The following is a 26,526-nucleotide window of genomic DNA, read 5'->3' on the forward strand; positions in this document are numbered from 1 at the left end:
AGCATCCGCACAACATTGTCCTCCATTCATCCACTTTCTAGAGTTTCATTTGTTTTGGTACGACCTTTCCTGAAAGATTGCAGTCCAAGTGGGTTTTATATGCTATATGAATGGGAAGATACAGATTCTTGAAATTCCTCATGCACATCAGCGCCATTTTGCTGATGTCATCCCCGCACTGCTTCCCTTTCTCTGCCTTCACTATAGCATTATAATGACATACCTATATAAGAACTACTGATTTTTTAGGAGTTTGCAGAAAGCTTTGCAGTGACATGTGACAGGGGGGGGAATAATGGGGGAGATGATTGAGAAAAGTATGTAGCATCCTCCTGTGTGAGTGCGCCATTGCTGCAGTGTGAATGCCTCTGCATTTAGAGCAGCAGTGACTGCACAATGGGGAATTGCAGCTGTGTTGAGGCAACCTTTGTTTTTATCTTCTGCATCATTCTGTCCACTGCTTAATTTTGTGTACCGGTTTCTATAGCAACATATTTTGCTTTGCATCTAGGCGAACCTTATTTATTTCTTACACTGTAGGTGCAGCATGTTATACTTCAAAACTGTAGCAAGGCTTGGCTTAGAATAAGGCACAGCAAAGTTGTACAATATATTTTTAAAGTTTTTTTATTCTTAATATTTTTTAATACAAAATGATCCCGCAGGATGGCAGGAGACGGAGAAAAAAGACATTATTGCAGTAGGAAGGATGTCAGTCAAATAACACTATGACCTGAAATCAGGATTCTGAAAGATGAAACTTGTCACGAGGCAGATGTTACATTTTACAAACAGAACTGTGCACTTTTTTTGTGTGCAAACGTCACCTTCCACCATTTTGCTACGTATGCATCACATTGCTGGGAAATAGACAGGTATGGGACCCTTTCCTAAGCTTTTTTCAGATATTTAGTTTTGGCATTTCAATTGCATGTAACAGGAGTATACATGAGAAGTACTCCAAATACCTGCAGTCACCATTTTGTTGGACTAGGATACAGCATGACTTTTTTTGGCATGCAGAGGAGTTCCCTAAAAATCTCCACTTGTGCATACTGAAGCTGGACATGCATGGAAAAGCCACGTGCTGCTTCATTCATACAATGACAACCATGCACATTTGGAGGATCATGTGTACTGTGCACTTGTGTGACATGCTGTTGAAGTGCCAAAATCCAATGTCAGAAAAAGGTCAATGCTTGTACGGATCTATTCTAAACTCAAGTGTGCGCCACTGTAGCTAGAGTAAAATGCAATGGGAATGAGTTGGCAGAGTCATGAGATGGCAAAGTGGCCTCGATCACTTCAAACTGTAATGGGGTGTGTTTGTTTCTATTCAATGTTCAAAAAAACCCACCTCCCTGCAACTAGAAAACTAGCAGAGCAGGAAGAGGGTCAGGTAGAACTTTTCTCCCTGAATGTGCTAGTTTCTTAGGGTTTTTTAAAAAAAATTGCTGAGGGTTTAAAACAAGAGGGAACATTCATGCATCTTCTCCTTGCAGTATGGCACAGTGCATTCTACCATCTAACAGTCTACAAGCTTATTTTGCTGCATATGTAGCCCAAGGAAATTCTTTATGATTTAGTCCAATGATAACTGCATTGCAACTGCTTTTTTTGTCTTCTGTTGTTCCTGATTCAAACACAATTGGGCCAGTCCAGATATAAATGGATGCTAGACAGCCTTGCTACAAGGGGAACTGCCTTGTTTAGGTTTGCCAACTCTGGCTTGGGAAATTTGGGGGCATTACCTGAGGAGGGACTTCCATTTCTCCTAAACTGGATGGCTTACTGTAGAGTCTGTCCTTTGAAGCTGCTGTGTTCTCCCGGGGGGCTGACCTCTGTAACTCCAGCCCCCATCTGGAGGTTGGCAAACCTTGCCTTGTTGTGTCTTTTTCTTTAAATAATTCAAAACGAGTACTTCAGTGACACACCTTTCAAAGGAATAAACAAAATTTTTAAAAATTAAAAGTAAATTAGGCATGGGTGTAAGCAAACTTACTAAATGTTGCTCCCATTAGTTTTTAGAGCCTCCACACTTGATTGGGGTAGAGCAGAAGGAATGCTCAGCTTCTAAAAATTCAAAAATATAATAAACAAGAAATTAGGCCTATGATAAAAGATCACAGGGCATAAGGGTCGTGTTGCTCCTCACTGATGATATCACAGGCATTGTCCAATAGGTGCCAGTGACACTTGGGCAACCACATTCCACATGACACTTGCTATAGCAATGGATACACTCGCTAACGGCAAAATATTATGGCACAACTGCTAGGAAATACAGCTTCCCTGCAACAGAAGCACTGTCTTCAGAAAGGCATTTGAATCAACCAAAGTAAACAAGTAATAATTTTTGAGCTATGTTATCTGAAAAGCCTGTAGAAATGCAACATCAGAAAGGAGACATCTTTTCCGAGGCCTCAGTGCGGAGCATCCTCAAAATCACCTTCCACTCAGCCTTTTAAGGACAACATATCCTTCTCAGGAGAACCAAATTCACTCAGTATACACCCCATCTCGAAATGGCAGGATTCAGTCACCACTTGGGGCTCTAATAACAGCGACACATTCACGCGTTATGCAGGTCATGTGATTTATTATTGTGTGATCTGTATGCAGAGAAATGATGGGGCCACAGAGCACTCCAGAGTCCAGATGTGTGTGAGCCTCCTAGGAAGATAAATGCACTCCATTCTCCTTACCACAGAGAAGTTGTTTGCCACAGTGAAGAGGCCCCTTTTCATTATCTCACTGTTTAACACATGGACCAGTCTTTGGTGGCTCTTCTTAGGTCTACTGACTGAGATCAGAAATTGGATTTCTTCAGGGAGCTCTGTGGTGTATTTCCCATCTTCTAGCATTAAAAAAACTGATGTGGAATCAAGCAAGAGTGAAGAATGTCCAGCAGATCTAGGTCAGGGACCCCCAACCTTGTTGAGCCTGGGGACACACTTGGAACTTTGAGAACACTGCTGCTGGGGGAGGGGGGGCATGCAGCCAACCACAAAATGGCTGCCATGGGAGCTGGGCCAGTCATAAAATATTGGGATGTTCTATGATTAGTGCCCTCCTATGTGGGAGATATCTGTTACAAATGGGTACTCTCTATAGACAAATCGGATTATGCCTCCTGAGCTCTTCTGAAGCATTACCTGCTCCACTGAGATGGAGATAAGCCAGGACTGGTTCTTTGCTTTGGGAAAGAAGAATGTGGGTGCCACAAAACACATTGGCAGGCTCCGTTGTACCCTCTGCCAGCATGTTGGGGATTACTGCTCTAGCTAACAGTTTCATGCTTTTTGCCTGCTCCCTAGTCCGAGACCATATTACTAATGAGAATCGATTCTTACACAATCTATAGATTGTCCTGATTGACCAATTGAATAGGAGGCAATATGTAAACGAAGATGTAAGCTTTGTTTTGTGTGGGGTACCAAAATTTAGAGAGTTTGGCATTTATCAGAGGTGAACCATATCAGCTTTTGCTTGAGAGGATGTTTGGAGTGGACTTACGTTCACCGAAAGAATTTAAGGAATAGCTGGTGAAAACATCAAAATCCTGGAAACTAGAAGGAAATTAAGGAAGTCTGCTCAGAGTCCTTCCCTGCCACAGCTGATCATTCTGCCAACAATTACTGATAGGCACAAAATATGAATTCCCCCAGAACCTGATTTGTTGAGGGAGAAATAGCATCTAATTGATCGAGCCAACTGGATATAGTTTAGCTCAGAATCCTTCTTTTTGAGCATACCAGAAAAAGGGGGGGCATGTTCATTCCCTTCTCAGCCATCAACCCCACCCTACACTCAGACTATGTGAAATTGTTTATTGCATACTCGGAAACTCCAGACCTTGCAATAGTGGAGAAATTTTTAAGAACAGAAAGGAGAGGCTGCAATTGGCTTGGTTGCTGTGTTGTCTACAGGTAGAGGTTAGGGGGGCTTTGGAGGAGCCCAGTATCACTCTATCTCCCCCCGCCCACTGAGAGAAACCTTCCCTCTGCTGTTTCTCCTCTCAGCCTGACACCAGACGGAGGCACTGTCCAAGTGGATTGGCTTCCCTTTCAATGGTCCTTTGCCAGCGATTCTTCACTGGCCCATCATACAGGCCATTTTACACGCAACAGCAGAGATGAGAGCCGCTCCCCTCCCGCTGCCTTCCTCTGACTGCAGGAAAGAGATGTCACAGCCAGGTGTAAGTTGTCTGACGGTTGCATGGAACCGATCTTTGAAGCTGAAGAAAAGAAAAAGGGGAGAAAAGAAAAGGCCTGCGGATTTGCTATTTTGTGCCATCATTTTCAAGCAACAGTAGCTTACTCCCACATCAGTAATTTCCTTTGCTTGTGTACTTTTAAGAGTAAATTACTGATATTCTTCCGTATTTTGGAGCAGACTCAGAAAATACAGTAGATATTTATACTCCACTGTTCTCCCAATGGGGACCCAAAATGGCTTACACCATGGGTCTCTCCTCTTCCACTGTATCCTCACAACAGCTCTGTGAGGTAGATTATGCTGAGAGAATAACAACATTTGATTTATATATCGCCCATCAGGACAACTTAACACCCCCTCAGTGCAGTTTACAAAATGTGTTATCCTCACAACAATCACCCTGTGAGGTGGACGAGGCTGAGAGAGCTCCAAGAGAGCTGTGACTGACCCAAGGTCACCCAGCTGGCTTCAAGCAGAGGAGTGGAGAATCAAATCCGGTTATCTAGATTAGCGCCCTGCTGCTCTTAACCACTACACAAAACTGGCCCAAGGCCACCCAACAAGCTTCCATGGCAGAGTGGGGATTCAGTCTCGCAGATCCTAGTCTGTCATTCTAACCACTACACCACATTTATTGTTGGTCACTGCTGTCAAACCATACGCAATTTATGGCTCCCCCTCCTGGGGTTTTCAAGGTAAGAGACTAGAGGAGGTTTGCCATTGTCTGCCTCTGCATACCAACCCCGGTGTTCTTCAGAGGTCTCCCATCCAATGACTAATTAAGGCCAACCCATCTTAGCTTCCAAGATCTGATGGGCTTGCTTGGGCTATCCAAATCAGGACCTGCATAATTTCTATGCTTCCTTTCTACCCAAATAGGGTTGCCAAGGCAGTGAGCGAACATCAAAACTTTAAAATCACATTTAAAATAAAGTATATATAAAATAAACAATTCAATAAAAACATACAGACAATCACACACAACAACACCATCACGGAGGAGGGTCAATAACAGTTACTGAGGGTAACTGTAAAGAAGTCTTCACCCCTGGTGGAAGACAACGATAGAGGAAGACAGACAGCTCTCTCTGGGGAGGGAGTTCCAAAGTTTTGGCACCACAACTGAGAAGGCCCTTTCTCAGGTTGCCACCTGTCTGCTCTCAGATGATGGGGGCAGCTGAAGCAGGGCCTCCGAAGATGACTGGAGTGGATGGGTGCATGCCCTGGTGACATCTAAATTAGATTACTGCAATGTGTCTGTCCACATCCTCAGACTGGACAAGCTGAAGGATACCCCTCACAACTGGACAAACCAGCACCCTGAGGCCATCTGACTCTATCACTGCCCATGTAGAGTCCAATATCACATATCCTCCCACATCATTATAAGAATTTGATACCCAAAGCAAACGATGGTAACTAATCTATATTTGTTTTGAACATGTAATCATCATCATCATCGTTGATTTATATACCGCCCTTCAGGACAACTTCACATCCACTCAGAGCTGTTTACAAACTATGTTATTATTATCCTCACAACAATCACCCTGTGAGATGGGTGGAGCTGAGAGCTCTGTGAGCACTGTGACTGACCCAAGGTCACCCAGCTTCCTTCAAGTGGAGAAGTGAGGAATCAAACTCGGTTCTCCAGATTAGAGTCCTACCACTCTTAACCACTACACAAAACTGTCTCTTCTGCCAAAGAAGCAAGACTTGGGATGGCTCATACAATTTAAAAGACTAAAATACAAGAATCCTGTTTTAAAAGTTTAAGAACTAGCAATTATAAAAAAAAATGTTAAGTACAGCTGTCCTTAAACCCATGATATTTTCTGCAGATCAAAGCAAATCACATACTCTTCTAGTAACATAGACACACACACAAAGCTGTCAGACCCGTGGTCTATCAAGATGAGTATTATCTGCTTTGACTGGCAGCAGTTCTCTAGGGTCTCAGGTCTTTTACATAAACCGATTGCCTGATGCTTTTAACCAGAGATACTGAGGACTGAACCTGAGACGTTCTGCAGCCAAACTTTTTAAAAGTTTTTTTTTTAATTATGTGACTAAATCTGGTTGGATCATACTCATTCTTTAAGCAACTTTCCCCATGTTTCTTCTGGTATCATTCTACATAGCATTCTACCAACAGGGTGGACAGTTGCCATGTGGACGTGTCCTGAGCAGCGTCCAAGAACCCACTTTATGGAGTGGCTGCTTTCACTTTACCGCAGGCATCAAGCACAGACTCAGGGAGTTTCCTCTTCCTGCTATTGTCCGTCATCTCCTGTATAGCAGCATGAACTTTGCTTTTAGCACAGCACGATGCTGATGAATGAAAGATGATCCTATTTGGCAAAGCTCAAGATAAACACCAGCAAATCCCTCCTGCTCTCCTGCTCTCTCCAGCAATCCCTTTAAACTGCTTGGGAAAAGGCCAACCTAAATGTTGCATGCAAACACAAGCAAGATTAACCTTGCCACTTTTCCGCAACTCCCTCCCTCCAGATGCTTTTACCTCCACAGGGTTCTGGACGCAGTTTGCAAAGGTACACATATCTGGAACCCCTTGGAAGGAAAGCAGCTGGGGAGGTGACTGCAGTGAAAATACAGAGGGCAGGGGAAGAATCTAACTCACTCTTCCTCTCCTCTTCCCATCCTCATTGCTGAAAATCTCAAAAGCTATGTTGTGCTTAGAAAAATCATCAGAGTTTAACAGATATTTGTGTGTTTATGTTTAATTTTGTCTTAGGTTAACATGTGAGATCTAGCACGGTGCAGTGGGTAAAGTGTTATCTGGCAGAACTATGTTTATATTTCCACCCTGCCAGGAAGGATGCTAAAAGACCCTGGGCTGGGCTCTCTTTCTCTTTCAGCCTAACCTACCTCATAGGGTTGTTGTAACAATAAAATGGAAGGGGGGAGAGCAATGTGTGCAGAGCTGACCTTCCTGGAGGAAAGGAAGGATAAAAATGTATTCAATAAATAAATGTTATGGTAGGATCATGGTTGGATTTGTCCCTATAGTTAAATTCATGGGAGGAACGTAACCTGTGGGAGGGAGTGTACAGGCCAGAGTGGCAACAATCATGTGATCTTTGTTGCATCTTTCAAATGATGACGATCACAACCCTTGCAACAGCTAAGATCTCTAAGTGAATGGCCTCAGTTCAGACATAATGGGAAACCATGGCATTGTTGTTGTTTAAACAATGCCTAGGATGGCTGAGGCTAGCCCAACCTTGTCAGATCTCAAAAGAGCTAAGCAGGGTCGACCCTGGTTAAGACTTGGATGGGAGACCCCCAAGGAAGTCCAGACTAGAGCCGCTACGCAGAAGCAGGCACTGGCAAACCACCTCTGCTTGTCTCTTGCCTTGAAAACCCTACAGCACTTGACATGGATTGTGTAAAGATTGTGAAAATGGGATACCGCTTCAAACCATAGTTTTAGGTCCTGTCTTGACAGCTCGTAGGGCCCAAACGAAGCATTACATTCAGCACAGCATTGCCACCGGCTCTTGCAGACATGTGACAGCTGCAACTACCCTATGGGAATTCTTAAGTGCCATGGAGTGTGATTGGGATTAGGACCATGCTGTGGGGTGGAGGTGGAACTCCAGCCTTTACCTGTTTCCCAGCCCCAAATGACCCCAGGGGGCTGCATGTGCACTGTATGCTTTCATGATCTGAACCCTCACTGGGCCCCTTGGAAGGTTTGGGGTGAGGAAAATGGCACAGGGGAAAGGTTGGAGCCCCTCCTCTCCCTGATCTGAATCCTCAGCATCGAGTTCTCACAGGCAACTTGCAGCTGGTGTTCCGCTGCCAGCCGCCGTTGAGATCACACACAGTTTTGGTCTAAATAACCATAGTTAGTAACTGACGAAGGGAGCTTTGACTCTCTAAAGCTTGTACCTGGAAACCTTTTGGGTCTTTAAGCTACTACTGGTCTCAGATCTTGCTCTTCATAGTTAGTGGAATGACCAATATTCAGACAACCACACTAACCCTAGTTATTTAATTAAACCATTGTTTCAGGCGCTGTCTGTACTGAGCCACACTCTTACTACTGTCTTACTACAGTGGCCATTTCCATACTACCTTAAAATAGTGGCAGGCTCCTGGACACTGGTGGCTTCTTCGGGAGATATGAGCTGAAAAAACGCCCTGCATCAGTTTTAAAGAAAACATTGCGTGAGGAAGCAGCCAGCGTTTCGGGAGCCTGCTGCTTTTTTAAGGTAGTATGGAAACGGCCAGTCTTCTTTACTACGGAGAATACCTTCTTGTAAAATTGGAACTGTCCCTAAATTATCCAGCAGGGGAGTTTAGATTGCCCTCTGCGCAGCGGCACAGAGGGCAATCTAAATTTCCCTCTGTCTGGAGATCAGGGGATGGGCTACTGGCCAATGTGACCATTTTCGCCAAGGGTGATTTAAACTTTTAAAAACTCCCCCCTTGTTCCAACTGACCCAAAGTGACATCATTGTGTGGCCCTGAGTTCCATCACTGAGTTCCACCACCTCTTTTCCCAGAAAAAAGCCCTGCCCCAAATAATAAACAAACAAAAAACCCTCCACAACTGTTACGAGATTTCCCTTCGAGATGTTTAAAGCTCTTAGTAGTTAAATGATTGATGAACCATTCTCCACTCACTCGATACCAAGGGTATTATGGAGGCCTCACCTGGGGTGGAGCTTGTAGACAGAGCCATCAACACCCACTGTGATCTTCAATGTCTCCTCACTCCTACTCTTCCTCATACGATTAATGACACCAGCCAGTCCAGCTGAACACATCTTCGCGGCCCGTGTGGAAACGCTCTCGCACACCATACGAACAATGTCACAGTCCGTTACTGAAGACCTCAGCCCAAAGGAAGTCAGGATGTTGTAGATCTGCTTGCGATCTCCAGGGTCACTGGAAACAACACGTTTAAGTATTCTCAACCATGTTATGGTGATGGTGGCTGACTTGATTATCAGCCTATGCCTCACTGGAAAATTCATCACAGTTATGTTAAAAGAATGTTACATAACATTTGCAAAAAACATGGCTTATATGGAGCAGACGCTGATGTGATCTGTGACAGGAGACTGGAAATTGTCTGCCCATGTTACGGCAGCCATGATGGAGTGCCTTTAAATGGCTCAACATGGTGCTGGTTACCATGTTTATATGCAGCAATTCACCACGTGTATTGGCCAGTTTTTATCATATGACCACAGGTTTTTTTCTTTGACAGAATCACCAGCTCCAAATTGGAACATTCCTGGGGATTTGGGGATAGGTGGAGCCTGGGAATAGCAGAGTTTGGGAGGCAAGGGACCTTAGCAGTGTATAATACCATAGAGTCTACCTTCCGTAGCAGCCAGTAGAACTGATCTCTGTGGCCTGGAGATCAGCAGTAATTCTGAGAGCTCTCCAGCCACCGCCTGGAGGATGGCAACCCTTTTCTTTACCCATATATGGGGCAAAGAAAGCCCACTCATACATGCAATGAGCCATTTTTCATGAACTTCATTATTGTTCATGAATATCAACTATGTTTTTTCTATGTGGCCACCATAACCCAGGCATGCTTTTGAGACAGAGAGTCTCTCCACATGTTACTAAGTACCTAGGGATGCTCAAGTGAACCTCATTTCACGTGTTCCCCTTCCAACTTTCCAAGCACTCGCTCGCAAGTCACACTTCAAATTGCTCCCTGTGAGTACATTAACATGTTTCATGTCAGTGCCTCCTCAACTGCTAAAAGTGTCCCAGTTTCTCCTACAGCCATTCATTGAAATGCAGATCTTGACATTTTCTCACAACTCAGAAAAATGCAAATTGGCAATTCAAAGGAGCCTACAGTACTTGTTCTCACAGCAAAAACAGAGCAGAATTGGTGCTTTGCCCTCCGGAATTACTTGCAGATGCCACCACACAAAGGGAGCTCCTGTGAAAGCAGTATTTCCATGCACTGAGCAAGAACAGCTTGCACGTGAATTGAGGACTAAACATACAATCCTGCACTTGAGTGTCCCTAGGTACTTAGTAACATGTAGAGAGACTCAGAGTCTGTTATTTGAGGCATCATTTCCCACTTGTTAAGGTCCGGCTTTCCTTTTGTTGTCCCAGCTGTCTCAGCAACCAGAAGAACTAGAATTGTTCTTTCCTTCAAGTACAAAATTGAGATTCCCAGCATGCTGGTATGTGTCTACAGACTGCACACAAGTGCTCCAAGGGGAAAATTCCATAGTTACAGCTGTTCATTGTCTAGGCTGGTACAAACCAGTTGCTTTTTCTCTGCAGGCACCCTAGCTAATTCTCGCTGGCTGTGTATTAGTGGCTCAAAGGTGACAGATTACACTGAGAATATTGATTTTTTTTCATTGCTGCTTTTCCCTTACATAATTATTGCTGTACCTATTTGTGCAAAATTGAGAAGAAAGCCCAGGCACAACAATGGGTACATCATACAGACCGAGATAGGTAATAAATTGTTATCCAGATAGGTAATTAATGGTCTGTGACCGTGAGTGCCTTCATCTGGTCCATCCAGATTTTTACACCTCACTCTTTCCCAAATGGCTAATCAAATCAAAATACTCTTCTACGGGAGTTTTTTTCAGCCGGAACACGGTGGAACAGAGTTCCGGCACCTCTTGAAAATGGTCACATGGCCGGTGGCCCCGCCCCCTGATCTCCAGACAGAAGGGAGTTTAGATTGCCCTCCACGCCTGGCAGAGATCAGGGGGCGGGGCCACCGGCCATGTGACCATTTTCGCTGAGGGAGATTTAAACTTTAAAAAACTCCCCCCTTGTTCCAGCTGACCCAAAGTGATGTCATTGTGCGGTCCTGAGTTCCACCACCTTTTTTCCCAGAAAAAAAGCCCAGCTCTTCTAGATGAATGCTGACTTGCATAAAACTTCAAAGGAAACTTCAGCAACATGATTGACAGCATCATTCCAAAGAACAGACTCATCCACAAAGCTTACATTGACTGGAACACATGGAACAGTAAGGGATGGACTCACAACGTTAACAGTCCTTCACCTACTGCTGCCAATGCCTAAAAAATTCTCATTCAAACTCTCTTGCTGGGCAGAGACATTAATACCAATTAAATGGTCTTGAGGTATGCAGGCTGCATCTCTATGTCCAATGACTGCAATGATCAACTGGTTATGAGGAACTCTCATGGCTTCCCTCCGGAGAAGATGCCAAGTGAGTTTGCTGAGAATCCTGTTAGTGATTCCTAGTCCCCTACAACAGAGCCATATTGGTTACAAATTCATTTGTACAGACATACCACATTGCACAATTGAGAGACTGCCTCCTTTGGCTTACCTGTTACATTCCCCCCCCTTCCTCTACAGCATTCAGGGCAGCCATGTACATGATTCTGCCCTCTGCCCTTACAACAGGATTAGGCTCAAAGATATATATAGAGAGAGGACTGGCCCAAAGCCACAGAGTGAGCTTCATGGCTGGGTGGGGATCTGAACCCAGATCTCTTCACTGCTGCACTTACCACTACACCACAACAGCCTAAATGACAAGAGCATAAGATAAGGAACTTTGGATTCCCTAAACAGGACATCTAATAATAGCAAAGTCAAAATGCTCCAGAGGTTTGACTTCTGGTACATCAGGGAAGAGCTGGGGGCAGGAAGTGGCTAAGAGGACAAGGCAGAAACGGAACGAGGGGAAAGAGGTATATAGATCCTTAAAGAAATGCATTACCTTTCAATCTGTGAGATAAAACGAGTTTCAAAGGATCCTCTGGTTTTGAGCTTCTCTGAAGTTTCTCCATTGAAGAGCAAATTTTCATTGACCAGTTTTAGCAGCACTAACCGCACAATCTCTCCCATGTACTTCCCACCTATGATCTTCTCATACCTAAGAAGAGGGGTAGGGTGGGCGTGAGAAGGTAGGAATTAGTTTTTAGTATTACAAAGAAATGTGCATGCAAAGTGTATATCTATGTACACGTGAAACTCAATAGGAACATATAAAAAGTATATTTGATTTCATTGTGTGCGTGTTCTGTCAGGGGCAGAGTTTGCTTGCTGGAATCATCGTGAGCTGTTTTACCAACAGTCTCACAAATCAAGATTGATTGCTGGACAACAGAGGCTATTTGATCTGAGCTGCAGGGGGAAAAACAACCAACCACCCTCCCTCTTTTGCTGGACTTTGCACATTTTCTCAGCAGCCAATGTGTACAGGAGAGTATTAGCTGATTACACTACAGAGCATTTCACATCTAGGAAGCATGTTCCTCTGAGCCAATTTTGCTCAGATCTTGGTGCTGAGTAAGTCATTATCTCTGGGACAGAAGAGATGAAATGAAATGCAGATCTCAGCCCTGGATTCCATTCATGCTCTCAGCCCTAGAGATTTTCCAGGGTTTGCAAGGCGTGTCAATTGACCACCATGCTTGTTCTCAGCATTAGCACTAATCAAGATGGGTCCTCTCCGAGGGAACTGCCCTATCTTAAGAAGATTCATGCCTGGCTGAGGATGGGAGTATCCTGAAGTGTCCTCCTGCCGTCTCTTTGGTCAACAGGGAGAAGCCCAGGAAAAAGCAATAAGCAGTGATGTTAACTTTATTCTGTTGTATTCCTTACAGCTGCTGACCGGGGTTAAGGGAGGTCTCGTCCACCACTCGATCATATTCCAAAAGGAACTCATCCAGCTCTCCAGATGCTCCAAAAGCTCCCCATTCCGTGTTTACGCACATCCGGCCCTCGTCCCCTTCCACCAGCTCTACATTCTGCAACTCTTCCATGTAGCAAGCATTACAACCGGTGCCTGGTAGGGAGGAAACACAGAGCGATTCGCCATATTCAGTCATTGCTCCTCTGCTAGACAGTGAACTTCTAGCAAACCTAGAAAACCCTATGGGCTTTAAGCAACACACGAAAGTAGTTCAAACTCAGCCTATCCAGCCAGTGCAATTTGGAATACAATGGATATGACCAATGGATTCACACCATCGTTAGCAGATGAATGCCAAGTTACAAAACCCTACCCCTTCTTTAAGCCAGTCTAGCTAAAATGTGTCCCATTTTTGTATCTGGCAAGAAATGGAACTCTGTCTTTTCTAGAGTGATTTCTTTTCTACCACCTCTTGAGCTCCCTGTGATCAAGATACCCAATGAGACAGAAAAATGGCATGACATCATGACACGGAGCTGCATTATCCACAACCCTTGGGACACTGTTGAAAGTCAGTTCTTTCCATTCTCTGGGCATTTGGGCCGCACCTGTTTTCAGCCGCCAAGCTTTAAGGTCAATGAGTTGGATCCCATGAATATGTTCAGTTCTGCTAACTGTGGCACTTCCTTCTGGTGCAAGGCAGAAGTGCTTCTTGCAACCTTGTTCTGGAGCAAGGAGTACCACTGTTAGCAGAACAGATCTGAGCGGTCTAACCCAGGTTATCAAGATAGACTGTCCATCATCATTTTGTCCTCCTTCTGTCATGTGCTGTTTCATTGACTGTCATTGCACAAGTCAAGAGATGTGGCATGATTTACTCCATAGAGTAAATAGAGCAAAACTGGAGTCCAGCAGCACCTTAAAGACCAAGAGAATTTTCCAGGGTATAAGATTTGTGAGTCAAAGCTCATTTTGTGAGATACAATTAGAATGACGGTCCATCAGCCCTTATAAACAAGTCTAAAGGGCCTCTGCCTTTGACCGTGGAGAATTGTGTTTGTGCTAATGGGTTTGCATTTTGTTCTACTACTACAGACAAACACCCGAAACAATCCACATTTAATACTAGCTTCATAAACAGATACTGTGCAGGTTTTGACTTGGGTCCTGATGAATATCTCCACTGAAAGAAGGGATTTCTGTCAGTAGAGCACAAATTCTCCCCCTCCTCCTTCTTGCTGCAGCCGATATACCCCCAGAAGACACCCAGTAACAGCTCGAGGAGAGGAAAAAGAAGTCTACCACAGAGGGGGGAAATCGGCAAACTTCTCCACCACCATCCCCTCGACTGATGCAGAACTGATCCATCCCCATGTGGAGATAGGGCTTGCAACATTTTGGACATCTCTGAATAATAAAAAGTATGGAAAGATCCTTTCCACATGTGGCATTAAATGTGCATTTAAACTTCATGCATATCATTTGTACTGCATCATGTAAATGTTGTTAATGTGAGAAAAAATGCTTAAGATGATATTGTACATTTTATGGAGACCCTGCTGAAGGGACTAGCTTAAAAATGTCTCCTCTTTGTGTACAAATCCATTGTGCCTTACCTGGTAATTAATCAACCAAAAGCAAAGCCATTTATGCCTACAGCATATTTCTATCTATTTTTAAAATCTTCTAATGGTAGGAATCAGTATTGTGCATAATGAAAGCACAGCAGCTTGTGTTGATAAGGGCAGTGTTTGAGAATGTCAGTAGCTATACGAATCTCTTCCCAGAACTCTAGGTAACACTCTGACCACATTAAGCACTTGACTGGTTTTTTCGTTTTTGTTTTTAATCTTCCCTCGCAACCTGCTACCATAGTATCACACACAATATTACTCTTCCTCAGATAAACAACAGTATCAACCCTTATTCTGGATGCCTATCAGCACAGCTCCTCCCCACCTGTTCCCCTTACAAAAAAACCCCTCAATTTGTGTTGCTCTGAACTAGAACGCCAAGAGCCTCATTCAGTTCACGCTGACTCCAAGACTCTATTAACCAGCATCCAGTATGAATCAGCAAGAATTCTCTTTTGAACGACACTAGCACTGGGCAGCTAATCTTTTTCCGCTCTAGGCAGTCAGATAATATCACTCTCAGAGATAATCTAATAATGCCACATTATTCCCGATATTGATAAACAAGGATTGGCAATCAAGTTTACAGCAGGAGCGGCTTCCAAAGTGTGTAAGATTAGAGCCTTACCTACGATCATGCCCACTTCACATTGATGATCTTCATAATAGCAGGACACCATGGTTGCCACTGTGTCATTGACCATTGCTACCACGTCCATCTCAAAGTCCTGAATAGGGTGGAAAGAGGCTTTACAATCCCAAAGGTTCCAATAAAGGGAAGAGCATAAGGAGAACACACAATACAGAATATTATAGCCAAATACTCTTGGGGGTGTATAAATTGGAGATGGTGCTCGAGATTGTTGGGGAGAGGCTGTAACTTGGTGAACTAGCAGATGCTTGTATGCATAGGGTCCATACGTAATGTAACTGAGAGGCCCTCTTACCAACAGAGGAACAAGAGGAAGCAAAAAGCAAGCACCCCTCCATCATGCCTGGATGCAACTCCAGGTGAAAGCTCTCGGTTACCACCTGCCATTGCTAAAACCAGAGGGAGAAGAGGCAACAGCCAGATGACCTTTCCCAGTGCCTGGACCCAGGCTTCATTGCTTTCTTGAGCACCTCTTGAGCATTTATAACTATCTTTTAAAGATCTGTGATGTGCTTTGTGAGCTAATTTTTAGCTGAAAAGCAAAAGTAAAACATTCAACAAATAAAAGACAATAAATAAATTTGGCATCTGCATATAGAAGAACCTCCAGTAGCAGAGCTGGGAGAGACCCTTGCCTAGGATTTTTGCAGAGTCTTTGGCATACAAGGTAGACCAGGGTTGTTGGATCAGGGAATCTAGCTCAGTACAAGGCAGGTTTCTGCAGGACACACAAGAAATGAAGAGCAAATAACCATGGCTAGAAAATAGGGAGCTGTCTTCTTTGGCTGTTTCCTGCCTGTCCTCACACAAAGTGAGGGTTGCTTCTTCTCCATTATCTTTCAATGGACTTTTAAGGATGGCCTTTCCACCAAACACCATACAGAACAGAGAGGCAAAGATGGAAGTGAAGGGTACAATAAGACTCCAAAAGCGTTTCTAGATTATCTCCATATGTAAGTCAGAACTAACTTAGGTATGGATAACAACAACAACTACAACATTCGATTTATATACCGCCCTTCAGGACAACTTAATGCCCACTCAGAGTGGTTTACAAAGTATGTCATTATTATCCCCACAGCAAAACACCCTGTGAGGTGGGTGGGGCTGAGACAGCTCCAGAGAGCTGTGACTAGCCCAAGGTCACCCAGCTGGCTTCAAGTGGAGGAGTGGGGAATCAAACCCGGTTCTCCAGATTACAGTCCCACACTCTTAACCACTACACCAAACTGGCTGAAGACAGTTCTCCTCTCTTGGGGCAGATCTGTACATACATGAAGGTGCCTTATATCATTGATCTATAAAGGTCATTGTTATTGACTCTGACCGGCAGGAGCTTGCTAGGGTCTCAAGGTGAGGTCTTTGGCATCACTGACTACCAGATCCTTTTAACTGGAGATGCCCGGGACTGAACTGAGACCTTCTGCATGTAAAGAAGATGCTCTGCCACTCAGCCATGGCCTTTATTTAGCTCTGCCTGGGGATCTGAAGGCAAAGACTTTTCTACTCAAACTCTTTTTCTTAGCCTATGTAACAATTTTCTACTGAGGCCTTTGAGCTGCTTGACAATTCCACAGAACTGGCATGCCAGATTGTAGCATCAGCATGCTCGTAAAATAATTGTTAAACAGCTCAAGGGTCGAAGGCCATTAATAGTAGGAGACAGGAAAAGGACTACATCTGGGTCTCTCCCTGCAATAGATGGCTCCCCAGCACCACCTGTTGCCTGGATGTAAACACAGGTGAGCCGGAAGTGATGTAGGACTGCTGATACTGGAAGCAGGAAGAGTTGGTATCCAATATGGAGCCCTCAAAATGAGATGGAGACCCAGAGATGGCCACCATACCAAAACATTTGTCCATTTCTGGGGGAAATCAGTTTCCTTGTGGGGGGCCTGAAGGGCCACTGAAGCATTCACATGGACTTTGTTGCACTTAAGGACATCTTGTGGATGTATCAAAACTGAAACAGTTGAGAAGAACAAATGCACTGGGAAAAGATGAATTATTTTCATCTCACCCCCCGTCGTTTGATAGCATCTCTCAGCAACCCCACAATGTTGTTCCCTTCAGCTCCTGATGCTTTGAAGCCTTTAGTCCAATTCAGCAGGATCCCCTGTGGAACAGAACACAAAAAAGATCAGGAAAAAATGCTCCAAAATGCACATAGTCTTCAGCCGCAGGGAACCCCACACTGACCCCCCATGAGAAATTAATCCTGAAATTAGGAGGCAAGCACAAAGCAAGATGGTAGTTGGGAAGGCAGACAGACATGGGAAACCACTCTGTGCAATCTGGAGTGATTACATACAATAACTAATACACACATGTCATGGTTTGCAAGTTTGCCACACATTAATTTAACTGCAGGGATGCCCTTTGTTGGGCAAAGCTGGGCTATGACAAACTCCCGTCTGCCAACAGACAGGAGAGGTGTTGACTGGAGATTCAGACTAAAACTAGGGGAAACCAGAGTTATGGGGAAGGCTAACTGGGACACAAGAGCAGGCTAAATGGCTGCCATGAGATATTTATGGATGGGACCAAGCACAGCAGCCCTTTCCAGATGTTAGGGTTTGGGGATAACACTGTAGTGCAGAGAAACTGGTCATTTTCTGAGTGTCTGTTAGATTTATTTAACTTTTTTGTGGTTTCTCTTCCAATCGTTACTTCTAACTCGAGCTGCTTTATTGTTCTGATGCTGCAGTGGAGCGGCCCTGTGCACGCTCCCATATTGACTGTTATAAGGTTTCAATAGCTCAGCCAAATCACACTTGCAGGAAAGAAAGCACAGAACATAGTAATGGGGAGGGTGTGTCGCGTTTCCAAATCTCACCTTGTCAAGGTCCTCATGCCTCACCGGGAAGGAAAACGTAAAGCCCAGAGGTAGCTTTTTGTGCTTCATCTGGTGTTTATCTAGGAAGTCAGAGATGCATTCTGAGATGTAGTCAAAGAGCTGGGGAAGAAAAGAAAGGAGGGGGAGCCATTGCTTTTTACTAAACATTGCCTTTCAGTCTGAGCCCTCTCCCCTAATTAACCACCTGCCACAGCAGGTAAGGTTACCAACTGGCCAGTTAAAAAATGGCCTGTCTCTTTCATAGAGGTTTAATATGCAGAAATGGGCAGTTGAAGCTTTTTGTGCCATAGAACAAAACATCACCTGATGATTGCTACAGATCAAATTGATATTAAAGAGTCAACACAGGGACCAGTTTAAAAGATGGCAACCTGAACAACAGGGCAGAGATGGCCTTTTACATAAAACATTAACATCAGAGCCACAATCCAGTGAGCAGAATTTCTGAGCCCAGTTCTAGCCATTCTTTTGACTTTCTGTCAGAAGCTGCATCTCCATCCATGGCTCTTGGAATCAAACCATAATCATTTCCAAAAATGGAATACCTGAATAGCTATATAGAAATGGAAGGCAGTAAGCCTGATAGCTTTTCCCCTCCAGGGTATGATGGTGGTTTTCATTCAGTCCCTTTGTAAACAGAAGTTCATTAACAGGCTTGACGAAGGGAGGCAGCAGGGCGGGGGGGGGGGGCTTGATTTAAGTATGCTGACTGAAAACACTTGATGCATCTGTGCGTCTCCACTAGATGGCACTTTACATCTAGGTTGGGTTAACTCATATAATGCCTTCACTCTTTCACATTTGTTATGATAATGAAAATGGAAGCAGACATTTCTGTGATGCTGGTGGCTGTTGGGATGTCAGAATGAAAGGAGTGGTATGTGTCTCAATACAGTCAGCTACAATTCTCTGCAACAGGGAAAAACAACTCCCCTAGAAGACAGATGAGTAAGGTTTATAAGCCTTATGCATCCACGCTTAGGCAAAGGACACTGGTCCACCCTGGACACTGGTTCCATTGTTGAACTACGTCTACTATTATCATCATTTTGAGGCCAATAGAGAGTCATGACTAGAGGTGGGCACGGACTGGGAAAAACCCACAGGCTGTGGGGCCGTGGTGTTTCATGGACTACAGACCACAAACTTTTCACAGTCCAGTGCCGGTTTGCGTGCTGCTAGTCAGCTGGAGCAAGGGGGGATTTGAATGTTAAAGCACTCCCGGCACCGCTTGCCAGCGGGGCGGGGAGGCTTTAACAGATCACGGACCAACAGACCAGCAAAAAATCCATGGGGTCCGTGGAAAACGAGCATCCCACAACCTGCCGGTTCGCAAACACTGAACCAGCCCGGTCCGTGTTAAATTTTGGTCTGTTTTCTGATCTGTGCCCAACTCTAGTAATGACATTTTCTTCTAGGTAGGATACATATACAGTACAACCACATTTATCTGAAAGTACTGGGTGTTATTCAAGCATTTAGATTAGAAATGCACAATAAAGGAGTATATAACTTGCCGAGGATTAAACTCTATTGGGTCTGCAAGAGGGGCATATACAGTAAATCTGTTAAGGATCTGTTAAGAAGTCTTGGGTATCTGTTGTCCCCATAGTGGATTTAAAAGTCCTGTTGCGCAAGCAGAGAGGGTACTAGTCAATTGACACCTACAAGTAAGGTTTCCTTTAAACACCTTTAACATACAGACAATTCTAAAATGGTTAAATTCAATAAAAGCTGTTAATGGGTCAGAATTCAAATTGTGATTTCTCCCCATTCTAGTCCAGCCAGGCCTTACTCTGACTTCAGAACAATAAACCCCAAAGCACCCAGATGTGTAAGCAAACCTCCATTGTGACATCAGAGAAGCTCAGCCAATTATTTCAGAAGATTCAGGGTAGATAAAGAGAGCAGACGGTGAAGAAGACATTGCAAGAATAAGACTTTCTGGTAGAATCAAACTATACCCCATTGTATTAACCAGTCTTTAGTTATTATGGAACTGGCTAAGAACATCTTACCCAAGAAAAAACAACTGTAGGGATTTGAACCCAGGTCCAATTCTAATATTTTATGCCGTGTATCATAATCTTACCTCCCACTCCCCAGGATCAAGGCTTATCTCAATTTCTAAAATTTGTATACCACACCTAACTTGATTGATTTCACCTATCGGACTCACCATTTCAGCTGTTCCTGTCATGGCATCTTCCGGGATGGAATACATTTGGTGCTTTGTGTTCACACTCCATTCCCCATCTTCACCTTCTCCCACTTTTACCAACATCACTCGGAAATTGGTGCCCCCAAGATCCAAAGATAGGAAGTCTCCAACTTCTGCAGTACCAGAATGTGACATGTCAGCTTTATGTCTGGAAAACAATCTGGGCAAAATACCAGTACACAGTCCCCAGAACCCAACCAAAGCATTATGATGATGATGATAAATGCCTTTATTATAATGTAGTGGCCCCCTGCTGAGCATGTTGCCCCTTCATGTGCACACACCACCTCCTGGAGGACAGAGAGCCAAGCTACAAGTGACGAATTACACTTGCCTGGCAAGTGAACAGACTTACGTGTATTCCTCCCTGTTCACTTGCCATTCACTTGGGCTCCATTTGATCAAGTGGAGAGCAAGTGAATGGCAAGTGAACAGGGAGGAATACACGTGAGTCTGTTCACTTGCCAGGCAAGTGTAATTCGTCACTTGTAGCTTGGCTCAGAGTGGAATGCTGCTCTTTCAGTCTTCTTTAAGCCCTGTTGGTGCTGACAAGGTCAGACGAGCATAGAAATGTTGTGCTTTGTCCATCGAGATTCCTCTTCCAGCATGAAAAATAAAATTGTTCCCTGACATCACAGGAGCCACTGATGTAATGTCCCATTCCTGATGGGAGCAGAAGAGCCAAAAGTCTATGGTTATTCACCCAAGAGCCGTGGGTTTGTGGCATTTCACGGACATGGACCACGAACTTTTCACAGTCCAGCCCTGGTTTGCAAACCGATTGGTTCGTCAGTCCAGCCGCAGGGAGCACTCTAACCCTCCCCCCGCCGCTCCAGCTGATTGCCAGCCTGCCAGTCAGCTGGAGCAAGGAAGGGATTTAAATGTTAAAGCACTCCTGGCGCTGCTTGCCAGTGGCAGCGGGAGGCTTTAATGGACTACGGACCAGCAAAAAGTCTGTGGGTCCATGGAAAATGGGCATCCCACGACCTGCCGGTTTGCAAATGCCGAACTGGCCCGGTCCGTGCAAAATTTTGGTCTGTTTTCCGGTCTGTGCCAACCTCTAGTTAAAATAATATTTAAAATGGTACTTATTAAAGGATTTATATATGAGCATAGAAAGATTTTGATTCAAGTAATAACAATACAAGAGATTAATTCAGCCATCAAAAAATTAAAAGTAGGAAAAGCACTGGGCTCGGATAGACTGATGGCAACTTATTACAAATGTTTGGAAGATATATTAGCTATCCCTTTGCAAGAAGTAATGAAGGAGATACGAGATAGGAAGAACATACCACCAACGTGACTAGAGGCGAATATAACTTTAATATATAAAGAAGCGAACGATCAGATGAGCTCAGGGGATTTCTGTGCTCAAAATGGCCATCCGTGTTCATTTCAATGGAGGAAGTCGTATGAAAAGCTCATGTCATATGGCCAATGGTGACACAGAAGCTTTTTAGGGGTCATCAAAGGGCAGCGCCTTACATAGTATTAAATGTTATTATTGGAGGCATAATCTAGATGTTCAGAATCAGGCCCCAGAATGTCTTGAACTGCTCTTGTATAATTGGGTCAGGATATTAAATAGAAGATTCACTGATCCCACCTCCCCACTGACATACATTCCCAATAGGGTAATGTGTTACCTGAGCCCTCGGGGGTAGAGCGCACATAGGTGGGCAGCATCTTCACAGAAGCCTCTTCGTGGGTCTCCAGCTTTAGCCCTCGGTCCATTTCCCTCTGCATCCGATACATGACTTTCTTCAGATCTTCTTCCTGTAGCCGGAATTCCGACAAGATCTGCTCCACCTACAAGAGGCACAAGTCAACAAAGTAGGAATGTGGGATCATTTTGCTCAAATGGGTGTATTTTATACCCTTCTGCTATTTTTTTTCAAAATGCAGAGCAGATTTGTTTTTGGTGGAATTATTCCGTTTTTTCTTAAAATATTTCTGACATTTTTTAAGCCTAAGGCGTAGGCAGGTATTAACATTTCAACAGTCCCTTTAGCTCTTGTCCCCAGTTAAGTTCCTATTAGAATTATGTAAGTTTCTGGATGTCCTCATGAGCTAGGTCGTTGTGCTGCATACCTATCACCGCTGGCCTTGATTTCCTGTTGACATATAAAACAAAATGCCAACAACTGTCTAGCTATCTAGCAGTCATTTCCCCAGAATCTAGTTAAATGTTTATATATCCTATTCATGGGCTCCAGGACATTCCAGGGGCTGCTGAATCCCTACACAAAGTGATCAACTGTAGATCCTGAATTGTGGAGCATTGCTTGCATACGCAGAAAAAAATCATATTTACTCGCAGGTCTAACCCCACTTTGTGGTGTTTGGATCTTGCTTGAAAAAGATCTTTCCCTTCTGCTTATTTTATTTTATTTACTTCTGAAGCACAAACAATGGTTTGTTCTCTACCCCGTAAATGAGGATTCCAGAACACAGTTTAATGCTGGTTTGGGGGGAAGGACAAACCATAGTTTGTGGTTTGGATATAACAAGAAACTATGGGGGGCTGCAAGAGTAGAAATGTTTCAGTATTGAGCCATGCACAAAAGGGGAAGGGAGAGCATGATGCTGAGGCTTGTTTACATAATAAAAAACCAGGATTTGTTGCTATATCTTGATTATGGCTGAATCCACACGTACTGGCATAGCGCTAAACTGCCGGAATGCCAGTGTCTTCCTGGCGCGATTTCTGAAGTCATCACACCACGAGAGCGGCATCGTGGTACAATGACATCAGAAATCGTGCCAGGAAGATGCTGGCATTCCGGCAGTTTAGTGCTGTGCCGGTATGTGTGGATTCAGTCTATGTCAGGCTGTTCTAGAGTTGCTGTTCCCCTGCTGGGGGTGGGGAATCCCCCGCTCCTAATCTCCACCCCCCACTCACCAGGCCAGTTGGGGAGAAAGGCGGGGGAACAGGCCTCCATGGGCCACTCCTGGGGCAGCGCCACCATGTTATTCCTGGGAGTGACATTGTCACACTGCCTTGGGAGCACTCCTGTGCTTCACATGGGGCCCAAATCGGCCTGGTGTGAAAGCTCACGCATGCTCCTGAGCCTGTGCGATGATGTCACTTCCCGGAAAGAAAAAGATGAGTGCTGGATCCCTCATCTCCTGCTGGGAAGGTAAGGGGACCTGGAAATCCCTAGCCTGTTCACATCACACCACCCTCTCCAAAGCTAGTGACCTAAAATGATGAGTACACCTGTTACTCCTGGAGTATCCTTAGGGAGTGACTGCAGCTGAGAAGCAGGGCCACCCATATATAAATGCTGGTGGAGCAAGAATTTTCTCCCAGCTGTTCATTGGGAGATGTTAAAAGTTTCCAAATACAGAGGCAACCCGGGGCCCTGTAACCATTGGCCAAACTCTCAGTGTAATGCTTGTTTAATTGAATGAAGAGTAGTAAATGCTTTGGAAGATGCAAAGATACTCTGGTTTTCCTTTCCTTTCCACATCAAGCTAATGCAAAAGGCCTTTCTATATAGTTTACTGGTATGAAGTGATGCTTTATCATAACAACACTGTATGTTGTGCAGAAGAGTCCTCTTATAAGGTCTTTCATGAAGTCTGTACAAAAATTTCTTACTATAAAAGGTCCATTTCAAGTCAAACATTGTTTTCACAATATTAAGAGGTCTCTCTCTGAACTACTGATGCTTCTATTCTCAGGTTGTTTGGACTTAATGGCTAGATGTACTTTGAAATAAATGTCAGCAGTGATTGTTAATCTCAGCTGTTTCTCAGACAATACTTCTGACAGAGAACTTGCACAGATGTAGGGGTTTTTCCACTAAATAAAATCCATTTTGTTCATCATACCTGGACTTACAGGGATGTATAGTTTCATAGGGAGAAGAATAAAAATGGGTGTCTCTAGAGAGAAGGGATTGCCTCCGGAATTGCTAAAATAACATGGAAACAAATTCTACTCTGTGTTTTGGAAATCAAGCCAATGTATGGCCGTGCTTTAAGGTTTATAAGAAAGACTAAACCCTGAGTAAAGCTGAAATAATTTCATCATTTTTAATGTAATACATAAATGTAACTGAATCTGACAAGTTAAAACCTCGTGGCCTTGAAGTGTATAATCTTGAGAGGAATCACACAAAACTGAACATAACACACGTAGCATCCAGTGTTTACCTTTTCATTCCACAAATTTTAGACATTCTGCTGTTACAAGTCACAGAGATAGAGAGAGAATATATTCCAGCCTGGTAAAGCCTCTTTATTTGGTATATAGTCAAATACAACTTGCAACAATAGAAGATAAATTCAGGATTGCCATCTCTGGATTGGATATTTCTGGAGATTTGGAGGGTGGAGCCTGAGGAAGGGGAGGGTTTGTGGAGGGGAGACACCTCAGTGCCATAATGCCATAGATTCCATCCTCCAAAGCAAACAGTTTCTCCAGTGGAACTGATACGTGTAGTTTGGGGATCAGCTGTAATTCTCGTTGCGCTCCAGGCTCCATCTACATAAATCGCAGTATGGCCGTTTCCACATGGCTCCCCGCTGCTCATAACAACCTGGAATATCGTGAAAAAAACACGGAAGATCATGTTTTCTCGCGCGAGATTTGCACGATGTCACGTGATCTTCCGTGTTTCTTTCGCAATATTCCGGGTTGTTACGAGCAGCGGGGAGCCGTGTGGAAACAGCCCTTCTCAAGCTGTAATTTATCTTCAATTAAAGCCTCACAAAAATGGGAAAGTCTCCCCCACACTTCTTTGCCTATATGGGCCCTCCTTTGCCATTCACAGTTATAAGCCAGAGTTTCCAGATAGGCATGAGTAAAGAAGCAGAGGGCAATGGCCTTAGGTGCAATCTGTATATCTACTCCACTGTCTGCAATTCTAGAATGTGGATTTAAATAACTGCCCCACTTTTGTCACTCTTAATCCGGGTCCTTTATGTACCTATGGGCTGTTTTGAAGATGTGCCTAAATTAAGCCAACAAAAGACCTTGGATTTCTATTTATAGTAGGTGGTTATGTTCCAGACCTAAAAAAGGAATGTCATTGATTGGCTTTCTCATTAAAACATTGACCAACTGCAGCTAAATATAGTACAAAGTATAAATATTTACATTTCTTTTGGTATTCCATTTTTTGATAGCTAAGAGGACCAGAGATAGCAGGGTGAACAGAATCAGTTCTCTTAGTACATGACCTCTAATTACACAAATGGAGAAGTTGTCCAAAGCCTTACGTAAAGAGAATTGTGGTGCTTTCCAAGTCATTCCTAGACCACCTGATTCTGTGAATGTTACTGACATGCTGCGTGTATTACAAAATGCAAACATAAGGACATTCTGCCTTTCTTTTGGATAGACTGGATTGGTGTGCAAGAGCAAAAGAAATATAAAAAACACAGTAATGTGTTTTTTTCCTGCCCCTCTTCTAAGGAGCACAAGGTAGCATATCTGGTTCTTGCAACCCTATTTTATGTTCAACAACCCTGTAAGGAGGGTTAGTCTGAGAGAGTGAATGGCAAGCCCAGCAAACTTCATGGTCAAGAAGACATTCGAACTCAAGTCTCCCTGTTCCTAGTTCAGCACTAACAACAGCATGAAGGCAACAGCGCTCCCCTGTTGCTTTCCCCCAGTACTTGCTCTTCAAAGGTATACATCCTTCAAACATGGAGTTTCCATTTAGCTAACATTCCATTTAGCCTCTTCAAGGGCCTTTCTCCAGGTGCTCCTGCCTTTAGAAGCTAGGCAAGGTAGGTCCTTTTTAAGGTTTAAAAGATTTATGGAATACCTACACCTCAGAATGTTTGGTCAGGCATCTTCGTGTGTTTTTAAAAATACAGTTAAAACTGTTTTACCGTGTAGTCCTAAACAGAGTTACACCCCTCTAAACTCAGTGACTTTAATGCAATTAGAAGGGTATAACTATGTTTAGAATTGTACTGTTATTTGCCCAAGTTTTCCGTTAATTTGCTACTTCTTTTATTAGTTGTTGCCTGTTGTTTTTATTATTTTAATGATTTATTGGCTGATTTGTTAAACTACTGATATCTTTACTCAGATTTTATTGTACTTTCTACTTTTTGTTTTGCTAAAAGCCACTTTGGAAATTTTATTTTAGAAATGGAGGCTAAATAAAGTATGCATGATAAAATAGACTAGATTGACAAATTCACCATGAATTTATGTAACCATTTAAAAAGGTAATCTAAATTGGCCATAGGGCTGCCGCTTGCCAACCTTGGGTTGGGAAATTCCTGGAGACTTGGAGGTGGAACCTGGGGGAAGATGGGGTTTGGGGAGGA

At 43.8% G+C, this 26,526-nt stretch overlaps 1 protein-coding gene across 2 annotated transcripts in view; it reads right to left on the bottom strand.

Annotated features, from left to right (window-relative positions):
- Positions 1-620: 620 nt before the first annotated feature.
- Positions 621-26,526, bottom strand: part of GCK (glucokinase) — a 28,435-nt gene continuing 2,529 nt past the window's right edge. Inside the window, exons 2-10 of one of the 2 annotated variants that reach the window (XM_054998506.1) lie at positions 21,879-22,041; positions 20,188-20,342; positions 17,988-18,107; positions 17,172-17,267; positions 15,128-15,227; positions 12,835-13,018; positions 11,948-12,103; positions 8,902-9,135; positions 621-4,237 (exon numbers count right to left, since the gene is read on the bottom strand). In XM_054998506.1, coding sequence (XP_054854481.1) covers positions 4,093-4,237; positions 8,902-9,135; positions 11,948-12,103; positions 12,835-13,018; positions 15,128-15,227; positions 17,172-17,267; positions 17,988-18,107; positions 20,188-20,342; positions 21,879-22,041 — 1,353 coding nt within the window. In that variant the 3' untranslated portion in view covers positions 621-4,092. Of the gene's footprint in view, positions 4,238-8,901; positions 9,136-11,947; positions 12,104-12,834; positions 13,019-15,127; positions 15,228-17,171; positions 17,268-17,987; positions 18,108-20,187; positions 20,343-21,878; positions 22,042-26,526 lie in introns of those variants that run through there. The other variant, XM_054998507.1, reaches the window with a different exon arrangement.

The sequence above is a fragment of the Eublepharis macularius genome, chromosome 14 (genome assembly GCF_028583425.1).
Source record: "Eublepharis macularius isolate TG4126 chromosome 14, MPM_Emac_v1.0, whole genome shotgun sequence".
Lineage (NCBI taxonomy): Eukaryota > Metazoa > Chordata > Lepidosauria > Squamata > Eublepharidae > Eublepharis > Eublepharis macularius.